The following is a 20,185-nucleotide window of genomic DNA, read 5'->3' on the forward strand; positions in this document are numbered from 1 at the left end:
AAGGGAAAGCTATGGTCACATGACCAAGCTCTTATTGGAGGGAGAGCCTCAGAAGGCCTTATTATGGCTAAGATTTGTAACTCTTAAGTGTTAAGAACCCTTTATCTATGACAGGGGTAGGGAACCTGCGGCTCTCCAGATGTTCAGGAACTACAATTCCCATCAGCCCCTACCAGCATGGCCAATTGGCCATGCTGACAGAGGCTGATGGGAATTGCTGAGATCCTAGGCTCTGGAAAGCTTATGCAGGTCCCTATAGCATCCACATAGGAAGTGAACTAACTCTTCTTGCAATCACTCTAGATCTTTTGATAGTCAGAGAACTGGTTTCTTATGCTTCCAAAGCATGTGGCTGTTCCTGCTCTCTTGGCTTATAATTATGCCATATGAATGTTGCCTGTTCCTTGTTCCATTCCCCAAACTTATTTCTTCTCTTTATAATAAATTTTCTCGCTCCATGTTCCTGTTTTAAACCCTTCTCTTGTCATGTGTCATCTCTGTGTCTGACCCTTTTTTGCTTCTGCTTTAGCTTGTCTCTAACCTTGGGGGACATTTGACTTTCACTCAGCATGACTTTTAATTCTGTTGATTTCCAATTGCACTTTTTTCATGGCTGTTCTCAGTTATAGCACCTGGCTGTACAACATGTTTGCTTGGTCTCTTGAGTAGTCAGAGTCTGATTCAAAACATGTTTTTTCTCTTGAGCTTACAAACAGAGTGATCCAAAGTTCATTAAATCAGAGCTTTAGCAAATGAGAATCAACCCCTTAAACATGTATTCACTGTAGAACTCAGTAACCACACTTTATTTTAAGCTTCCAGTTTATTTATTTAAAATATATCCACACTACTTTCCTCATTCAGGTCTAAGATAGCTAATTTAGCATTAACAAGGCACTAACATGAGTTGCAAAAGAACTGATTTTCCCAGTTTGGATATGGCTTTCTTATAAGGAATTGTGGCATGCTTTTTGTAAGCGTAAAAAAGGAGGTTGGTGATGTTGAAACACCTCCAAATGATGGCTAATAGAACAGAGGACAAAAGTAAAGAGTTTAGTTAGATGAAAGAAAAGCTAAGCAACTATTTTTTTCCCTTGGCTTCTCATAAAGAGTGATTAAATATTGATAGTGAGAGCCAAAGCAGATATGAAAATCTGGTTTTGCAGGAAGGACTATTCTGTCCAGATAAAAAGTTGATTTACTACAAATCATCAAATTTCCTAAAGTGTGTTCTTATATAGCAAGTGTGTTTACCTTTTTGTTGTAATTATAAAACTCAGCCTCCGTATTTGAAATTATATTAGTGTACTTTTTGCATCCATGTGTAGAAATTCACAATTTATTTTAAACGGGTTTGAATTGCTGGGTTGTTCTTGGGGTTTTTTTAAGTATTGTAAATCAGTAACTGGGAAATAAACAATGGTTATTTAAAATTTAAATCCCCCTGCTGAAAATACAGTGAGGTAGAAAATAAGTTTGTGTGAAAATATACAAAAGGGAATAATTAGCTGAAAAAATTATAAAATAGTGTCATTGTCTCTGTTACTTCTGCTAAATAAGTTTCTGACTATTCTGACTATTCTAGTTCTTCTGCTGTTATTGTAATAATGACTGTCTCTAATTCTTTGAAAGGTGAGGCTGGTGAGATCATCTCCACCAAGTTCCCAGTTCAAAGCCACATTTCAGGAGTCTTACCAGGTCTATAAACGTTATCAAATGGTTATTCACAAGGACCCACCTGATAAACCAACCGCCAGTCAGGTCAGACAGCGTAAGATTTATACGAATTCCATGTCACTTGCACTTATTCTGAAGCAATTAGGAATTACTTTTAAGCAATATTCCATAAACACTCACAAAATGGTATGAACCAAACTGAAGATCCTGGAAATATGAGCAGCTTTTGCAGATCTCACTGATGCCACAAATGATTAAATAGATGTCACAAGATTCACATAGATATTAGTAATGTTCTGGAAAGAGGAACAGGGGAGCATGTGTAGAGTATCTAGATTTTTTAAATTGTGTTTCCGTTTCTACAATAAACAGTTCCACTGGGACTAAAATGTGTTTGACTAATATCTGTGAGGTATGCTTGCTGTTGGATTTTCCTGAGTTAAATTCATGCCAGGGGTCCTATCCATAAAGTATGATTCACTTTAGGATGGGATGGGAAAATGAAGCAAAGTTGTGACAAGTGAGTGAAGTATGTTGCATGAAATGCTTTCTCTTTTCACATAAACTCAAGCCTTTTTCATAATCTTGTGCTTTTCCATGTCCTATACTAGTTATCTTCTTTTCCAAATTTCTTCTTTGGTTGTGAGAAGCTGGGGAACATACTAACTTTTCAAAAGATGTTCAGCTTTCTGACGATGCAAACAATAATTATAATCCCAAATGCATTCTGCTTGAGCTCATCCAAATACCAGGCAGCACTCAGTTTTATTCCGACTCTGCAATCTTTTATAACAAGACCCTGTCCTCAATGCTGTATTGGTGTTGTCTTTCAAATCACAACTTTTTTGCCTTTTGGCAATTCCTTCTAATTTGAACAACCTGGCTTTCCCATCTCTAGTGTCAGGGTGACAAATTAGTAGAAATGTTTGGGGCAGTCATTTCCAAACTGTCATACTTTATGGGTATTCCCTTTTGAAATTACCTATATTCAACACTTTAGGTCTTATGTTAATTATGATCTTATTGTAAACATATAAAATGATAAAAGTCAGGGATGTAGAAACAGTCACTAGTACGTTAAAAAAATGAGCCCTCTCACTGGAACCTGGGAAAGCATGGGTCTCCAGTCATGGTTCTAGAACATTTTGCTGGTTTCTGTATTTTGCAGAAACATTTGTACTATAATGTAGATCACGGTACTCACATTCACATGCTGTAGCTCTACTGTCGTAAGGGTATCAGCTTTTTCTTCGTGGAGTAATCCCTGTTAGTTGTAGAAAAAATTGGGACATATTTACAGTGCACAATAAGTTCTCATAGATCAAGATCAGGCTTCTGGTCCTCATCAATAACATGTATGCACTGAGAATATACATTAGAATACACCCAGCACATTCCTTTGACTCCATCTTGTATGGTAAATGTTGGAAGTAGTGGGAAAGTTAAGTACATAAGAAAGAGCCTGCTGGATCAGACCAGAGTCCATCTAGTCCAGCGCTTTGCTCTCGCAGTGGCCCACCAGATGCCTTTGGGAACTCAAATGCAGGATGTGAAAGCAATGGCCTGCTGCTGCTGCTCCCAAGCACCTGGTCTGCTGAGGCATTTGCAGTCTCAGATCAAGAAAGATCAAGATTGGTAGCCATAGATCGACTTCTCCGCAAGTCTGTCCAAGCCCCTTTTAAAGCTGTCCAGGTTAGTGGCCATCACCACCTCCTGTGGCAGCATATTCCAAACACCAATCACATGTTGCGTGAAGAAATGTTTCCTTTTATTAGTCCTACTTCTTCCCCCCAGCATTTTCAATGTATGCCCCCTGGTTTTAGTATTGTGAGAAAGAAAGTTGATCTCAGAAGAGGCTTTGCTGACATTGCTGACCTTCTTATTGAGGAACCCTGTGGTTCTTCAGTTGAACACCACTAGTATATCCTTTTGCCAGATTATTTGTACTTCCTTTTCATATTTTGCTTGAAGAAGCTGTGTGAACTAAGTGTGAATGTAAATATAAGTGTGAATATAAAGTTCCTAAATTTCACCTTCAGCTGTACTGGAATAAAAAAACCTGCAATTCATATGGAGCAGAAGCAGCCTAGCATTAGAAGGTTGCTATTTCTTCATATTCTGATATACTTCTGCGGTTGTTGGGTTTCTTTGTGTGTCTCCTTGGCAAAGGCTTTGAAATGGATTTGGGGAGATAATACACTGGCCTTACCTTCAGAAGCATTTGACCATATTAGAATTCAAATAAATACTTGTTTTTCATTGCTCTGAAGGTTAGGCTAGTACGAGTCTCTTTTGAGGACCCACAATTCAGATCATCTTTCACCCAATCAGCCACTTTATTTGCCAAGTATCAGATGGCCATACACAAGGATACTCCTTCTGAGTGTAACGAGAACCAGGTACAGTTTACCGAATATACTTTTTGTCCATGTTGTTGGTGGTATGAGTAATGATTTAGCTTTCAGTTGTCACAGCAGAACCGAATTGGTTTTTATGGCACCATGGAGAAAATAGATGCATTGCATGGGCTTAAATACAAGATACCCGACCAAATTAAGTTGTTTGGTGATTGTTGAAGGCTTTCACAGCTGGAATCAACCGGCTGTTGTGGTTTTCTGGGCTGTATGGTCGTGATCTAGTTTGACCTAGGGTTTTGACCGAGTCTTTGGCTGGCATCTTCAGAGGTAAGTCATGGTGTCTTGCTGTGACAAATGTCTGAAGAAACCAGCCGTAGATATAGGTGAAACGTTAGGAGCAAAACTACCAGACCACAGTCACTCAGCCCAGAAAACCCACAACAGCATGTTTGGTTATTGTAGTTAGAGATGTGAAATCTGGGAGGGAAAGAGGGACGTTTAACGTTTTTCCCCTAGGTCTTCACATCTCTAATTAGGGTGATCTTGAAAAATATTGACACTAGAAAGGAAATCAGTTACTGGCAAATCATTGAGCAAAGTGTATGAAATGCTGACATTGACACTAAAGTGTGCTAAATGGGGGTGGGAAAATGTTGGAAATGTTGACTTCCTGCGTATTTTCAAATTAACTGCTCCTAGAAAATGTCACAAAAAGCATTGTTAAATGTATTGTCGAAGGCTTTCACGGACACAATCACTAGGATGTTGTGGGTTTTCCAGGTTGTATGGCCATGTTCCATTAATACTGCTGGAACACAGCCATACAGCCCGGAAAACCCACAACATCCTAGCATTGTTAAAGTTTTACAGAAGTCACAGCCCTTCTCTCTCATTAGACTGTGGCTCACATCTCATGTAAATATTTTTAAGCAAATATCTAAACTGAACACACATGAAGCTGCCTTGTACTGAATGAGGCCATCAGTCCTTCAAGTTCAACATTGTCTACTCAAACTGGCAGCATCTCTCCACAGTCTCAGGCTGTTCCGCAGTTTATTTACTTGTTCCCCGGCTTATCTGAGTTGAGCCTATCCTTTTTGTTACTTCTTTTGATTGTGTCCAACTATTTTTTGCTTTCCATAATATTGTAAGGGGTATTCCTTGCAGTCTGTTTGTTGAACATTTCAGTGCATTGTGATTTCAGGAACTGCTGAAGCATTTTCTGCTGGCTTTTGTAAAATTGCTGTCTGTAGAAACAGTTTAAATCTTATGACCTCCCCACTTAAAAATTTTCCTATGTTCTTTTCAAAATGTAACTGTTTAAAGTAATGATTATGCTCCATGACAATGCAAGCAAGAAGCCCTAGTTTATGTAGGTTTGTAGAATGGAACGACAACATCAGGACTAACTAATGTACCATAGTCAATTAGTTTCTTACAAGAAATTAGTTTCTTACAAGAGTATAGGTTTTTCTTGGGTTCTGTAGTGACTCATAATCTGAATTTCTTTTTCTTAGGGCATAACATGGAAGCCACATAGAACTTTTTCAGTAACAGCTTACTTATGCATTCGTGTTTAGCGATTGGTTACTATATATTGAAAATGTAATAGCAAGTGTATAGATTCATGCCTTAAAAGAAGAAAGGTTGATGAAAATCTGTTTATTTTAAATAGGTGCAAGTTCATCTGTTTTTCCCTCAAATTTCAGAGCTCTTAACATATTTATCTGAATAATTATGTGGGGTAATTGATATTGACTGTCAACACAATGATAAAGTATTTATATTTTACAATTTATAATGTCTGTTTAAATAAGAAATTTTATTGGGCTAGAATGCAATGAAAATAACTGATTTGTATTGCTTTGACTACTGGCCATCCGTGATCCAGAAAAATCTGATTGAATCCTAGGCTTAATTTAGCGTCAAATATATTACTTTAGGCACTTAAAACTGGAAAAATCTGAAAACTAGAGAACAAGGTTTTATAATTTTCTCAGCATAGTTCATTACTTAGAGTAGTATACATTGGTGGGCTCCGAATGTTGCTGTTTATAAGCATCCTTTATTTTTACATAAGTTTAAATTTTTAAAAGTATGTTGGTTTTTAATATAGCTTATGGACTGATTGTTTTTCTTTTCCGCATGTAATTTGTATTAAACCTCCCTATTAAGCAATCAATTTTGAACTGAAATGGAATGCCTTTGAAAGGAATGACACAGCATATTTTATATTTATGTACTTACTATATTTTCAAATTAACAAATCAGAAGATGTATTAGTATACTATCTACCTTCAAGAGTTACGATGCTTTATGTATAAAGCATATTTATGGTGCTAAATACACTTACGATAATGTGTTCATATTTACATATCATAGCTCCCCATAATTTAAAGAAAAAAATAATTGGATAGAGATGCAAAAAATGAGGCAACATGGGGTAACAGCATCCTGGTTACAAGCAGTTGGATGAGAATGTATCCATCAATCTCCTGTTCACACACGGGGGTCAACTCATGTGAAGCTTTTCTGTCAAACTATATGACAGTATGTGGAATTTATTGCAGCTGTCAAATAACTTAGATTTTAAAGAAACTTCTTTTTAAGCTTTGAAATTATTACAAAGGATTGATATAGTATAAATAATAAACACCAAACCATCGGAGGTTTTGTAATTCTGAATCCAGGATATCCTGGACCAAGATTGTTGTACTGTCCCACAGTGGTATCCTAAGTGCACTTAGGCGCACGCTTTTGAACCCTTGAATTTGCAGACTTGCTCTATAAATACAGCAATCTGAGGGATTACTTGTGTCTTCATAAATGTTGCCTGATGATTGTTGGTGAATACTGGGACCTTTTCTGGAAAAAGGGCTATCAGCTCCATGAATAACACTTCATAAATAGATGGCATGTGAGAAATAAATATGAGCATAGTCTAAGATCAAAGTTGAAGCCCTTCTGTCAAGCACCCCAAATATCTCCCTTGTTCTTGTATTTTTACTTCTGCCTATATTTATGAGGTCTCATTATTTTTTTAGCTTTCCCTTCATTGATCTTGGAGTCAGAGTTTAAACATTAACTGAAAGCTCACTAGATATGAAGTTTTATATTGTACACTTCCCCAACTAACGCTTTTGTGACAGTGATGAAGTGTTTGACAGTTAAGTAGGCTGCTGGTCCTTGCTGTATACCTTGATGGAATGGGATTTCCTGTGATGGATTACAGTCCACTGTATGTTAGGATAACAGTATTTGGTGCTTTTGCTGTTCTTTAAACTTAATATACATCTGAAAAGAGAAGTGCTTCTGAAGAAATGGTTCTCTGAACACCAGTGCATAGTAGGGCACATAGATAGGTCCATCACAGACATCTGCATGTCTCATCTGCCTCAATGTATTGGTGCCTTGCAAATGTTAATAACTAGAACAGGTTGCAGTATTAGTTTCAAGATCTGATTATATAATGAATACTGTTATTGCATGTAAATTATATTTCTTAATTTTGTAGTGCAATTAAATCATAAACACAAGTTCAAAATTTTCCTGTGTATCCAATTCAACAGTTTCACACTAACCTTCTCAAAATCCTTTTAAATGAATGCTCACCATATCTAGTACATCTGAGCAGCTGAAATTTACATTGAAGAAGGGATTGTGAGCAGTTCTGTGAGGTTTGAAAGCTTGTATGTTCCTTTAAGAACAGTAATTTGGTACAATTACTAAGCTATTTTTGGACCTCCGCTTTGTTCAGAAATAGTCAAACATATTAATTATAGGTATGTGGAAAACATTTTCTTATAATTCTATGATGTTTTCCTTCAATGTTCAATACTGAAGTAAATTTATGCTAGTACCTTCTATTCATGCAGTTAGGATGTTTTAACTTTAAAAATATTTTTTTCTACCTACCCATCCATAAGAGCTACTTTTTGGAGCAGCCATATGTGGTTTCCACAATGGCCTTTTTGTTAAACTAACTTTGGGCAAGTCCCTTTATGGTATTCTGAGTCTTTTGAAAAAACAGTTTACATCTACAGTGTAACCAAAACAAACCAAATGGCAATTACACTGGTTAGAAAACATTTCCATACATGATCATAAGTCTGACAGTAGTTCTCACAAATAGCCATAGTTAACAATTTTATTGCTATTTAGTCTTACTGAGGCAAACATTCTATTCCACTGCTTGGCCATATTTTATAATGACAAGTTTATAGGAAAAAATAGTGTGTTGCTCAGTTTCCACTGCAAAACTGAACTCCCTCCTTACCTTAGGCTTAGTCAAATATTTGTTTTGGAAGAAAGTTTATTGAAAGACCTGCAAAATATTCACTGTCTAAAAAGCTGCAGTAATGTGACTGAACTGTAAATAGTCTTTTCCTTTCTTTATTATCTACCCCAAGATGACAGTTGAATGTAAAATATGGAAAATAAAAGGAAAGTAAAAACAGGGAAATTAATTTTTAAAAAGTAATATAGTGATCTATATAAGAATTCTTCAACACCCCCCGCCCCCAGCCCCCAAATGTCTGGAAGAAATCCATAGCTTAAATTTATTTATTTGCACTCTCTTAGGCAATCCAGGTGAGTGAGTGGAAGCTTTGAGGTGAGCACAGAGCTTTTGCATAAGCAATGGAATAGCTGAACTGTGTTGCACACACTATTGAACTGAATGGGGAATCTGTAGATTTTCCACATACCAGGGAGCATGTGTATGAGAGAGAGAGACTCAATCAGAGCAACATTTCTTAAACTTTTATTAAAATTCAGACCTTTCAATCATCTGAGTTTCCTTCACCTATCAATAATTAGTTTTTCCATAGGTGAGTGTGTGGAAGGTGATTCTGCACAGAAATTGCTGCATTTGTTTGTACATGTTTGCCATGTGTGCCATGTTCCAGGAGGGAAAAAGAGATTTTTTTTTTTAAAAAAGAGGGCATCACAGCAGCAACTATCCAAACAACAGAGAGGTACAGAGAATAGGCAGGTATCATTTTAGTGCAGTAAAGGCTATTTTGTGCCAAAGACATATAGTTCTAAGATGTGTATATACCTCTTTGTGTGTATACCTCTTTGCAATTGGAGACTTCTAATTAGTGGTTTTATTATAGTAAACAATCTATAGCTGTTATAATTATGTTTTTGTTTTAATTCTAGCACCCAAGCTTCTTAAGTTTTTTAGTATTGGTTTCTGTTTGTATCATTGTATTTTTAGACTGATCTTTGAGTTGCATTGTGAATCTTCAGTTTTATAAGCACCAGAGGAAAAGCATTAAAATAAATAAAAGTGAATTAACTTCCTCAATCTAAGTAAAAAATCAAGTCTTCCTGATTTTTTTTTCATCCCAAAATGTGGTAGGATAATTAGGATAAAGGGATTTTTGCTAGGGAAGGCTGAAGCAGCTCTGTTCTTCAAGTAGCACTCAACATTTCTGAATCTTTGCTTCGTCCTTTACCTTCAATATTTGTGTTCTCTAAAGTTCTGAAAGATCGGGTGGTTGCACAGATAGTCGTTTGCTTCAAGAAGGTTATTGCGTGGGGAGGATAAAGGGGCATGAAATCTGAGGCTGCTTAGATACTCAACCTGTTTTTTGACCATATATAAATTGAACTATTGCAGCATTGACTGTTTATATGATGTTGTCTCTTCTGATTATCAAGGAATAAACATAGGAAACAATAAAACACAACTTTTTCCAGAGGTCATATATTTTTATTTCATTTGAATTTATTCCCTGCTCTGTACAACAGTCTCAGGGTATGTGTGTTACAATAAAACCCATAATAAGGTCCTTTCTAAACACAATAATAAAATCCGTTGAAAACCCAATCCTAAAACCATAAAACATTCTAAAGATTTTCCCCCAACCACTCCTAAAAATGGATGAAGTACACAGGATTCCTCAATATGTTCTCCAAATTCTGTGGAAGAAAAATTGGCAATCCCACATCAGATTATGCCACCACAATGAGCTGGGATTTGGTTTCAGGAAAGGCTAATAATCAAATGTTTTAACTTGTAAATTTCCAAGGTAAAACTCACCTATTCCATTGGGTGTTTTAGTACAGAACGGAGCTAACTTCCAAATGTTGGATGCAAATATATGGATTTAAACCAGAGCAGTTGTTTTTGGCAAACAAAATTCAGGAAGGGCCAGTTTTCAGCCGAGGACTATTGAGGTTGCTTAAACCTTTCCCTGCTTTTTTCTTTGCCAGTCTCATGTTACCACCCTGCAGGGATTCAAGTCTATGTTTACCATTGAAAACACACTAAAAACATCATAAATATACTCCTAAAATCCCATTGGGAAAGGTATTGAGAGAGTGTGTGTTTGTGTATATGGGAGAATTGAGCAGAGTTAACCTTTTAATCCACATTGAATGGGATTTGTAAGATGTTGATACTTGGAACTATAGAACAAGAAAGGAATGGGATGTCTTTTGTTCTGTTTTTGGCAGCAGATATTAACATGCTGTGATTCTTAGTTCAATAGCAATTGAGTTGGTTCAGTTGCTAGTATTTTCTAACCTGGCACTTCAGTTCCAAAGGCACTCTTGCAGATTGAAACATGGATACAAAGCTGTATATATGTACAATTACTGAGCTTGTTTAATAATTCAAGTTGGGCCCAAATATGTAAAATGGTATGGTATGGGTACATTATTTAGTGGAAGTTTTATAGTACAGAGCTCAATAAGCTCAGAACATGGAACCAACGAATGTCTTATCGCATCAGGAAAATTACTTTGTCTGGTTTGTTAGCAGTTGTGTATAAATGTTCAGCTGGAATAATTTTGAAATTTGGGACAACAGTGCAATCTCTAACAGTTAAACCCATGCAGTCCATAGAACCTTAGAATGGTGTTCCTCTTCTTAGGATTACATTATAAGTTTAGAAGAATGTGCATTCATGGCCTTTAGCAGTTGTGCACATTATTGATCAAAATGAATATTGATTTGGTATTTGAATTTTATAATTTCTGATAAATATTCTTTGATATGGTGGTAAGAATTGTCACTATGGACTTCATGTTTGGTATTTAAAATCAGCTTCAACTTTTTTCCCAGTCTTTTCTTGGTGTTGACTGGAGTATTATGAGGTAGCAGCCACAATTGAACCAGGCAGAACACATAAATACAGTATTGTTGAGGCTGTGGAAAGCAACCTTGATGGAGTCCTGCGTCTTTGAAACTTGTGGCAGCTCAAGTTTAATGTACCTTCCTACATAGAAGTCAAAGGAAAGAAACTGATCCTAGGGGGGAAAAATTGTTAATTTCATTTGTTTTCTAAGCAAAAGTTTAGTATAAGAAAGTTATAATTTGAAATGTTTTAAAATTTGTTTTTGTAAAATGTCGTGCAATAGTGTTTTAAATATGAGCAAATATTTGACAGTAGTTTTTGATGTTCACTGATGAATGAGAGGACAAAATTTGGTTTGTCAGATGTCAAAATTAGTATGTTCTTCCTCTGGTTAAAGGTGTTTGTTTTGCTTTTTTGCTGTAACTTCAGTTTTATAGAATTACCAGATCTTGTTAAAAGCAAAGCAATGCAGGTAGCAGGCAATCTCCCCTTCAGTCTTCTTCCTACATCTAATTCGATCTTTGGAAACTGCATATTCCTTTCAGAATTTAAACATATAATTAAAATAATGAAACATGCAATTTTCCCATCCTTCAGTTGTAAAGCTACCATTTACTCTGGTTCTGGAACACCTTGGCTGTGAATGACTGGAAGGACTGACTGTAGACATCACTGTTACGTTGTCCTTGGTAATGGCTAAGGCTTACAGAAGTGTGCTTTTTGATTGTCAAAGGACTTGTCCTTTTGTAGGTTGATCAGATCTTGCTTTTCGTTACACATACACTGAGGTAGGAACAAAAAAAATGAAGTTACATGGCCTTAGGAATTTTAAAAAAAAATTTCATTGTTGAAGACCAAAATGCACTTTACTGTATTGCTTTCCTTTGATGGAACTGAGTTGTAGATCAGTGATTTTTTCACCTTTCGCTGAGAGCTAGAAGGTGTATACTATTTGGATGTAATATTGCTGCAATGTATAGTGACTGTTCACGATGATTTGTTATTTTAGTTATTGTTGCTGTTTTGAGATTTTGTTGTAATTTTAACATGAATGATAAAACAATTGATAATTGAATAGTGGTATCGATTACATTTTATGGGATTTTTTGAGCTGCCTCGGATTTTATATTCTCCTTCCTGCCGACAGTCTTCAATAAAGTGAATAATGCTTGTGTTGATTTCAAGAAACATAAAGTCTTCCATACTGGCTGAAACTGGATAACAACAAACCATCCCAGGGAATTAAACATCCCCTATCCGACCATCCACACAGACATATTTTTAAGTTACTTCATTTAGGCCACTAATAGTATAATCCTAAGTAGAGCTATACTGTTTTAACCGCAGTGACGCCTGTGGATATAACTCTGCTTAAGGTTGCACTATAAACTTGTAAAGACTTTGGTGCAGATCAGTGTTTTAAAGTGTGGGGGCATACCTACCGTATATACTCGCATATAAGTCGAAATTTTAAGCACATTTTTTGGTGCTGAAAAAGCCCCCCTCAACTTATACGTGAGTGAGGTGTATTTTAAAAAATATTTTAGGGTTTTTATTTTGTCGGCCACCAGGGGGTGCAGGTTTTAGGCTAGCGCAGGGGTCGGCAATCTTTAACACCCAAAGAGCCATTTGGACCAGTTTTCCACGGAAAAGAAAACACTTGAAGCCGCAAATACTTTTTGACGTTTAAAATAACCTGCCGTCAGGGAGGACCTGGGGGGGGGGGTGAGCGACAGCCACGGAACAAAGGTAACGTAGCCCCGAGGAAGAGCTTCTCCACCTCTGTGGCCCGTGGGCTCCTCGGCGGAGGCCGGAGCTGTTTTGCAGGGGCGATGTGAGGGAGACGGCAGTAGAAGCGCTCCCGGTTTGTTGTTTTTCTCCTTGTTGAGGCTGCAGTGGGACTTGTGGGTATCCCCCTCCCCTCCGGATCTGAAGCCTTTGGCTCTCCAGAGAGAGAGAGAGGAGGAGGAAGAAGAAAGGCAGGGATGAGGCCCGGAGCCGCCTGCGAGGGCCGAGGGGAAGAAAGGCTCCCCTCGGTCGCCCCCCACCCTCAGCCACACAGAGCTGCAGTACAAGGACGAAAGAGCCGCATGCAGCTCCGGAGCCACGGGTTGCAGACCCCTGGGCTAGCGGCACCAAAATTTCAGGGTATCATCAGGTGACACTCCTGATGATACCAGCCAGGTTTGGTGAAGTTTGGTTCAGGGGGTCCAAAGTTATGGACTCCCAAAGGGGTTGCCCCATCCCCCATTGTTTCCAATGGGAGCTAATAGTAGATGGGGCTACATTTTGAGGGTCCATAACTTTGGACCCCTTGAACCAAACTTCACTAAACCTGGATGCTATCATCATGATAATCTCTTGATACCAGCCAGGTTTGGTAATGTTTGGTTCAGGGAATCCAAAGTTATGGATCTCCAAAGTGGGTGCTCCCATCCCCCATTGTTTCCAATGGAAGCTAACAGTAGATGGGGCTACTCTTTTGAGAGTCCATAACTTTGGACCCCCTGAATCAAACTTCACCAAACCTGGGCGGTATCATCAGGAGGGTCTCCTAAAGATACTCTGAAATGTTGGCACTGCTAACATAAACATTCCGCCCCTGACAGGCACCCTAAAATTTCCCCCAGAGTCTCCCTTTAAATTACGCCCCCCCCCCCTTCTGAGTGGATTTAAAGGGAGAATCAGGCCTTACAGAGCTAGTTTACTGTTTTTCTTTGAAATAAATATTCAAAAACATTTAACTGACTGATGCCTCAATTAATGTAATTTTATTGGTATCTTTTTATTTTTGAAATTTACCAGTAGCTGCTGCATTTCCCACCCTCGACATATGCAAGTCAATAAGTTTTCCCAGTTTTTTGTTGTAAAATTAGGTGCCTCGACTTACATGCGGGGTCGACTTATACACTAGTATATACGGTTTAAAACAGCACCATTTAAAATAGCAAAATGTCTGGCTCAGATGTCACTGTACTCAGTTGCCAGTCCTCACCATGGTAATTGGAAGTGCTCTCCTCTCCTCCTATACAAATTTCCATTTTCCTGCTTTTCTTGGTTAGTGTTAAATATAGTCTGGGGTTTTGTCTGCCCCAGTGTAACCATACACAGTACACTGTTAAACCAGGAATTGGACCCAATTTATTTGGAAACTCCAAGTGTTTGCCTTCATGCAAAGGTTAGAAACTGAGTTTGATATCTGGCTTAAATGTTAATTGTGATTATATTAGTAGGCTTATAGCATGGAACCACAGGGCAGGAAGAGGAAGGAGTGCAAAAGTATGTTTGCACCAGTAATCAGTTGAATGCAAGCCAAGTCACATATATACTCAGGAACAAATATGATGTGTTTTTATCCCAACTTGAATAATTTCAGGTTACCTTGTGATGCATCTTAGTCTTGTGAACAGTTCAGTGCATACATACATTTTTGATCAAGCTGATTTTAGATTTTTTTTTATTAATCAAGACTTCTGGACATAGTCTGAGGGTGATAAATGAGGCAAATGCAAGGTTCCTACCCTGTATATGAATTTATTTACAAAATGTACTTGCAGTCTCCTCAGAGACCTATAGTTTGTAATAATAAAGGAGCAGCACTTTCCTTGCAGTAAACATGTATTTCCAATTTTTAGTGTGTGTTCAATGGTTTTAAAATGTTAATTCAGTCTTTTCTAGTTGTTTGATTTCATCTATGTGTTTTTTAAATAAGCGCTTGTTCACCTAAAAAATTAGATTTCTTAAATCTTAATTTCAGAGTTTGGAACAAAAGACTTATGCTGTTTATTCCAGCACTAGCAGGGTGTGTTCTGCTCCCCAGGTGGTTATTTAGGTGCCCTGCACCCGGCCAAAGCAGAATGTAAGACTCACTGATTCAGTTAACAGTTCAATACTTAAAGCTTTAATTGTAACAATGTTGACAGACCCTGGGTCTAACTAAATAAAGGTTACTTTGTTGCAGAAACTTTCTGGAGTCTGGAATTTATTGTAAACACTGTGAGACTATAACATCTATACTGTGAATCTATAAAATCTTTGACTGTTTAACTTAAATACTGAGAGTCTATAACATCTTGGACTGTCTAACTTGTTGCTGTCACCCAGCTTCCGTTGGCACCTAACTGCCAAAACCAGACGGGTTGCTGGGTAATAACTGCCATAGAACACCAGCCCTAGGGCTTCTTAAAGGGACAGAACTAAATTCGGTTCCCTCCCACTGAATACTGTACAAACATAGCTAAACCCATACTAACTGTGGGGAAACTAAAGGGGAAATAAACAAAGGCTCTGTGGGGGCATGACACTCCTGCCTAAAACTTCCTCTGGAAGTTTTACCTTTATCAACTTCCATTAACTATACTTAACTATTCTTACTGTGCTACTCTTAATAACTATCTATCCCTAATACATAATATCAACTATGCTAACTGTAAACTTCTAACAATCTTGATTGCAGAATTCAAACTGCTTGTGGTTCACTGAAGTTCAACGTTCAGGAACTCTGAATAAAGAAGAATCTCCATCTTCATTCTTAAAATCATAGTTAAAGTCATTAAGTAGCAGAAAATGGACTTTTTCCACAAGACATTTATCCACTGCTACAAAGAGAGGAGTCTCTCCTTTCATGTTTGTCTGTTGCCACACTGTGGGGTCTGAAGCTTTCAGAGTTATTTCTAGAGTATGTTTGTTGAGTTGAGCTGCCGCATCATGTAAAGGAAGGCAGCCAACTCTGCCTTGCTCCTGGAAAGCTGAACTGTGGCTTATCAATTTCAGCAAAGTCTCTTCTTCACCTGTTGCTTTAGTTGTCTTTATTTTAACCTTACACACTTTGTGGTCCCCTCCTGGAACTACTTCTACCACAATGTCCAATGGCCAGAACCTCCGTGGAGATTCTTTTTTCTTCATCAAGACCACATCTCCTACTTGAAGATCTGGTTGGGGTTCTTCCCATTTGCTTCTTTTTTGTAACAATGGCAAATATTTTCTCTTCCATCTCTTCCAGAATGCATTAGCCAAAGACTGCACCTGTTGCCATTGTTTGTAGTGTACTCCTTTTAAATCTGAGGCTATAGTTATATCGGTCCACTCTGGAGTTTTAAAAGTTAACAAAGTTGCTGATGTTAAAATGCTTGGATTTTCTGGGTCCGATGAAATTGGTGTTAAAGACCGACTATTGACTATAAAGACTACTTCTGCCATCAATGTAACTAAGACTTCATGTGTGAGATTGCTAACATTCAAAAGCATAGCATCCAGGAGTCTTTTTATTATCCCTATCATTCTCTCCCATGCTCCTCCCATATGGGACGCATGTGGTGGATTGAAAAGCCATTTGCAGCCTTTAGAAATTCTTGTGTGTTTCTGAGAGAGGATATTTTCATTTTTACTTCCTGTTTGTGTTGACCTGTTATTTTCTCGAACTTGTCCAGAACAACATTCGATTCTGTGACATGTCTGGAACACCTCTCGAAGTGCCAACTGTTTACTATGAGCTCATCTTCTGGATCTGTGATGTGATTTGGGCAGTCCAACATCTGCGTGGGTCGTCCATTTGGCATAAACCCCATGCAGAAGGTGTGTGCATGTTCAGGTATTCTTTTGTGGTTCAAACAAACTGGGCCTAGAATGGTCCACCCCAGCCCTAACCTCTGAGCAAATGGCATTCCTGGGGGACCTTTTACTTGCTCTTTGACTACGAACACCTCTGGACAATCTGTGCCGATAAGCAGCAGAATCTTAGCATTTGGGTCAAGCTCTGGTATCTTGTCTGCTATGGACTCCAGGTGCTTGTGATGCGTGGCGATGCTTCTTGTTGGGATTTGTCTTTCGTCTTTAGGAATATGTTGACATTCAAGGAGAGTAGGTAGTTTAAATTGCTCTGTCCCATCAGTTGATTGCAGAACAAATCCTGGTGCTGTTCTTCCTGTCATGATTTGATTTCCACTACATGTGGTCATGACATATTCTATCTCTTCTGAGCGTATGTTGAACATCTCAAAAAACTCTGGAGTGGCTAATGACGTATCGCTTTGTCGTCTAATACCACATACATACGTTGGGCTTGATGCGGTGAAGCTTTTGAGTAAACATCTGCGAGACAAATCCCGGATGGCAAGTGCGGTATCTTTTTTGTTCCATCGCGCATGGTAGTGCATGTCGCTGTTGCCGTTCTGTCCTCCTTTGGTTGTGATGGTTTCTCCGGGATATTTTCTGCCTCTTTGGTCTCTTTCTTTGGTAACTGAAGTGGTTTTGTGCGATGTAATGCTGAACAATGCTGTTCACTGGAGCATTCTTGGCACTTTACCTTTCTTTTGCATTCGTTGGCCATATGGTTCTTGAAAGAGCAACATTTAAAACACAGTTTCTGTTGCTTTATGTAGGACAGACGCTCTTCATATGGCATTTCTCTGAATTCTTTGCAGTCATTGAGGTTGTGCAATTTTTTATGAACTGGACACATAATTTCCAATGGCTTACTTGAGAATTGTTTGACTGAGTTTGTATTTGTCCCTGTCTTCCTAACCATAACTTGAGGTTTACCTTTAAACTCTTGGAACGACTTCTTCTCTTCTCTAACACCTTGGTACAAAGAAGGGAATCCTGTTTGAGGATCATTTCTTTCTTTAGCCATTCTTGATATAAATCTTACAAGATATGGATATGGTGGATACCTTTGCTGATGGTTCTCTTTGTAATTAAAAACTTCTTTACCCCATTGCTCTTTCAGGGGGAAGGGCAACTTGTCGATAACTTCTCTTTGAGTCAAATGCTGATCCAAACATGCAAGTCCTGGCAGCTCGGGGTTTTCTTTCGCAGACTCCATCTCTGAAAGCAGATCTGTCAAATCCCACAGTTTCTTGCAATCTTTCATTGCAAGTTTGGGAAAGGTTTTAAGCCTTTGTAGAAGTGAATCTTCTATTTCTGAAGATGCTCCATATCTTTCGTCTAATCTACTCCATTCTCGTTCTAAAGCCATGTGAGGGTTTCTTACATGTGCTGCATAGACTCTTCTTATTTGCGCTGACGATGTTGTTCCCAACCAAGCTATAAGCAAGGTTAGCTCTTCCTCGGCATCTAGTTTCAGGTCTTTGAGAGCTCTTTGGAATGTAATTTTCCAAAGTAAGTAGTCTTCTGGCTTATCAGAAAACTTCTGAATGCCTCTGTCCGCTAAATCTCTTCTAGGATTTCTGGAAAGGGTAGCTTTCAAAACATCTGACAAATTTGGGATGTCAGGTTGCATAATGGGATTTGTTGCCTGATGATGCGGAGTAGAGTATAACTGTGAAGCTGATACTCCAGGTACAACTGTGTCTTCAGGAGACTTCTGCTCCTGTCTAAAAACTGTATAGTCGAAATTGGGCATCCCAACTGGATTTGTAAAGGTTTTCCTCCCCTCATTCTGTTCATTTGCTAACTGACTTTGCTTGTTGATTACTTGGGGCAGCTCATTTTGTGGTACTGTCTGCTGACTCACCACTACTGGCGCAACCATGCTATGCTGTGGTTGGAACTGGACCATGGATTGCTGCACTCTGGACATCTGGGACATTAGTTCTGCTGATTCTGCAGCTGCCAGATGCTTCAGCACAGCCTATGTGTTGAGGAGTTCTGTGTTGGAAGGCAGGTGGTGCAGCAGTGGAGCATGTTCTCCCTTTAGCGGTTTCAGCAGAAGGAACAGGTTCCTACGTGCTGAGAAGTGCGGTGTTAGACAGGGCCCCTGTGAATCGCTACGTGTTGGTGATCACAGTGTCTGCATGAATTTGTTGAGTCCCCCTGTAGCGGTTGCAGCAGAAGGAACAGGTTGCTGTTGGATAGCAGGGCACCCATGGTTCGCTACGTGTTGGTGAGAGTGGTGTCTCTGTGAATTTCAGGGTAATAGTCAGCATAGTTCTGTACAGAGTGTTTGTGTGGCTAGAGACATCCCCCCCCCCCAATTCTGTTAGTCACAGAATACTACCACTGTACTGGGAGAGCAGACCTTCAGAAAAGTAGGAGACTGAGGAGAATGTTCCAGGTAATTTGAACCAATCTTTGAGGGGAAGGCTCAGGAACTCTTGCATCTCCTTTCTTTCTCTCCTCATCTGGTGTTCCACTTCGAACAAATCATGCTTATTCTGAGCGTAAGCAAAACTGAGTCATTGAACCCTTGTTCAGACCATCAGCAGGACTGTGTGTGATATATGAGAATGGTATATGACATATTGTAACACACAAATGCTCAACGTAGAGGTTCCATTTGTGTGATTCTTTCACTTTTTGAGACAGAATGGAGTTGCAAGTGTGGAGTGATTGCTTAGTATTAGATTATACCATCTGTGTGCTGTGATCAGGAGAACTGGACTCGTTCCCTATGCACTGTATTTATTGTATGTGGTATGACTGTATTTATTGTATGTTGTGCACCGCCCGGAGCCCCCTGGGGACGGGGCTGTATAAAAGTTGAAAGTATGTATGTATGTATGTATAAATAAATAAATAAATAAATAAATAAATATGCAGAGGAAACTATCCAAACCAGGGTTTAGCCTTACAAGCAAGTATTTGTGGGCTTCATGCAGTATACCTGTCTTTTAACTTGGATAATTTCTGATACTTGCAAAAACCAATCCCTTGTCAAGATGATATGAGCACAAAATTCCCTTCCTATTACATTTAACTCTAAATAATGTGTTCTTATGAAGAGCACAGATAGGTAGATAGAGCCATTTGTCCAACAGGGTGATCATTTCTAGTTTAGCCCCACAAACTAGCCCACAATTTGACGTGAGGTACAGTGTCAAATGACATTTTGAGATCTATAAATGTGGCAAATAATGAAAAAGGTTGCTTTGAACTATATTTCTTTTAATAGCTTCGGGGTTAAACAGTGGAGCACAAAACTCATTTTCAGCTGCAGTGGGACACAGCTAAACACATCAAAATTGTAATCTGTGCTTGCCATAAAATGATATATCTCTATTCTGGGCGCATTCAGGTTTTATTTTGTTTTGTTTGTCTTGCTAAAGCTATCTCACATTAAACTGTTCTCCAGTTTTAAATTCCTAAAATATCAAACTCCAGAAT

The 20,185-nt window shown here is 38.5% G+C and overlaps 1 protein-coding gene across 9 annotated transcripts in view; it reads left to right on the forward strand.

Moving 5' to 3' along the window:
• ATE1 (arginyltransferase 1) overlaps positions 1-20,185 on the forward strand; it is an 80,792-nt gene that overhangs the window by 9,795 nt on the left and 50,812 nt on the right. For 3 of the 9 annotated variants that reach the window (XM_048505318.1, XM_048505316.1, XM_048505317.1), the window contains exons 7-8: positions 1,633-1,761; positions 3,948-4,076. In XM_048505318.1, the coding sequence (XP_048361275.1) occupies positions 1,633-1,761; positions 3,948-4,076 (258 nt within the window). The remainder of the gene's footprint in view (positions 1-1,632; positions 1,762-3,947; positions 4,077-20,185) is intronic. The other 6 variants (XM_048505324.1, XM_048505321.1, XM_048505322.1 and 3 more) reach the window with 2 other exon arrangements.

The sequence above is a fragment of the Sphaerodactylus townsendi genome, linkage group LG08, assembly GCF_021028975.2.
Source record: "Sphaerodactylus townsendi isolate TG3544 linkage group LG08, MPM_Stown_v2.3, whole genome shotgun sequence".
In the NCBI taxonomy this organism is placed as follows: domain Eukaryota; kingdom Metazoa; phylum Chordata; class Lepidosauria; order Squamata; family Sphaerodactylidae; genus Sphaerodactylus; species Sphaerodactylus townsendi.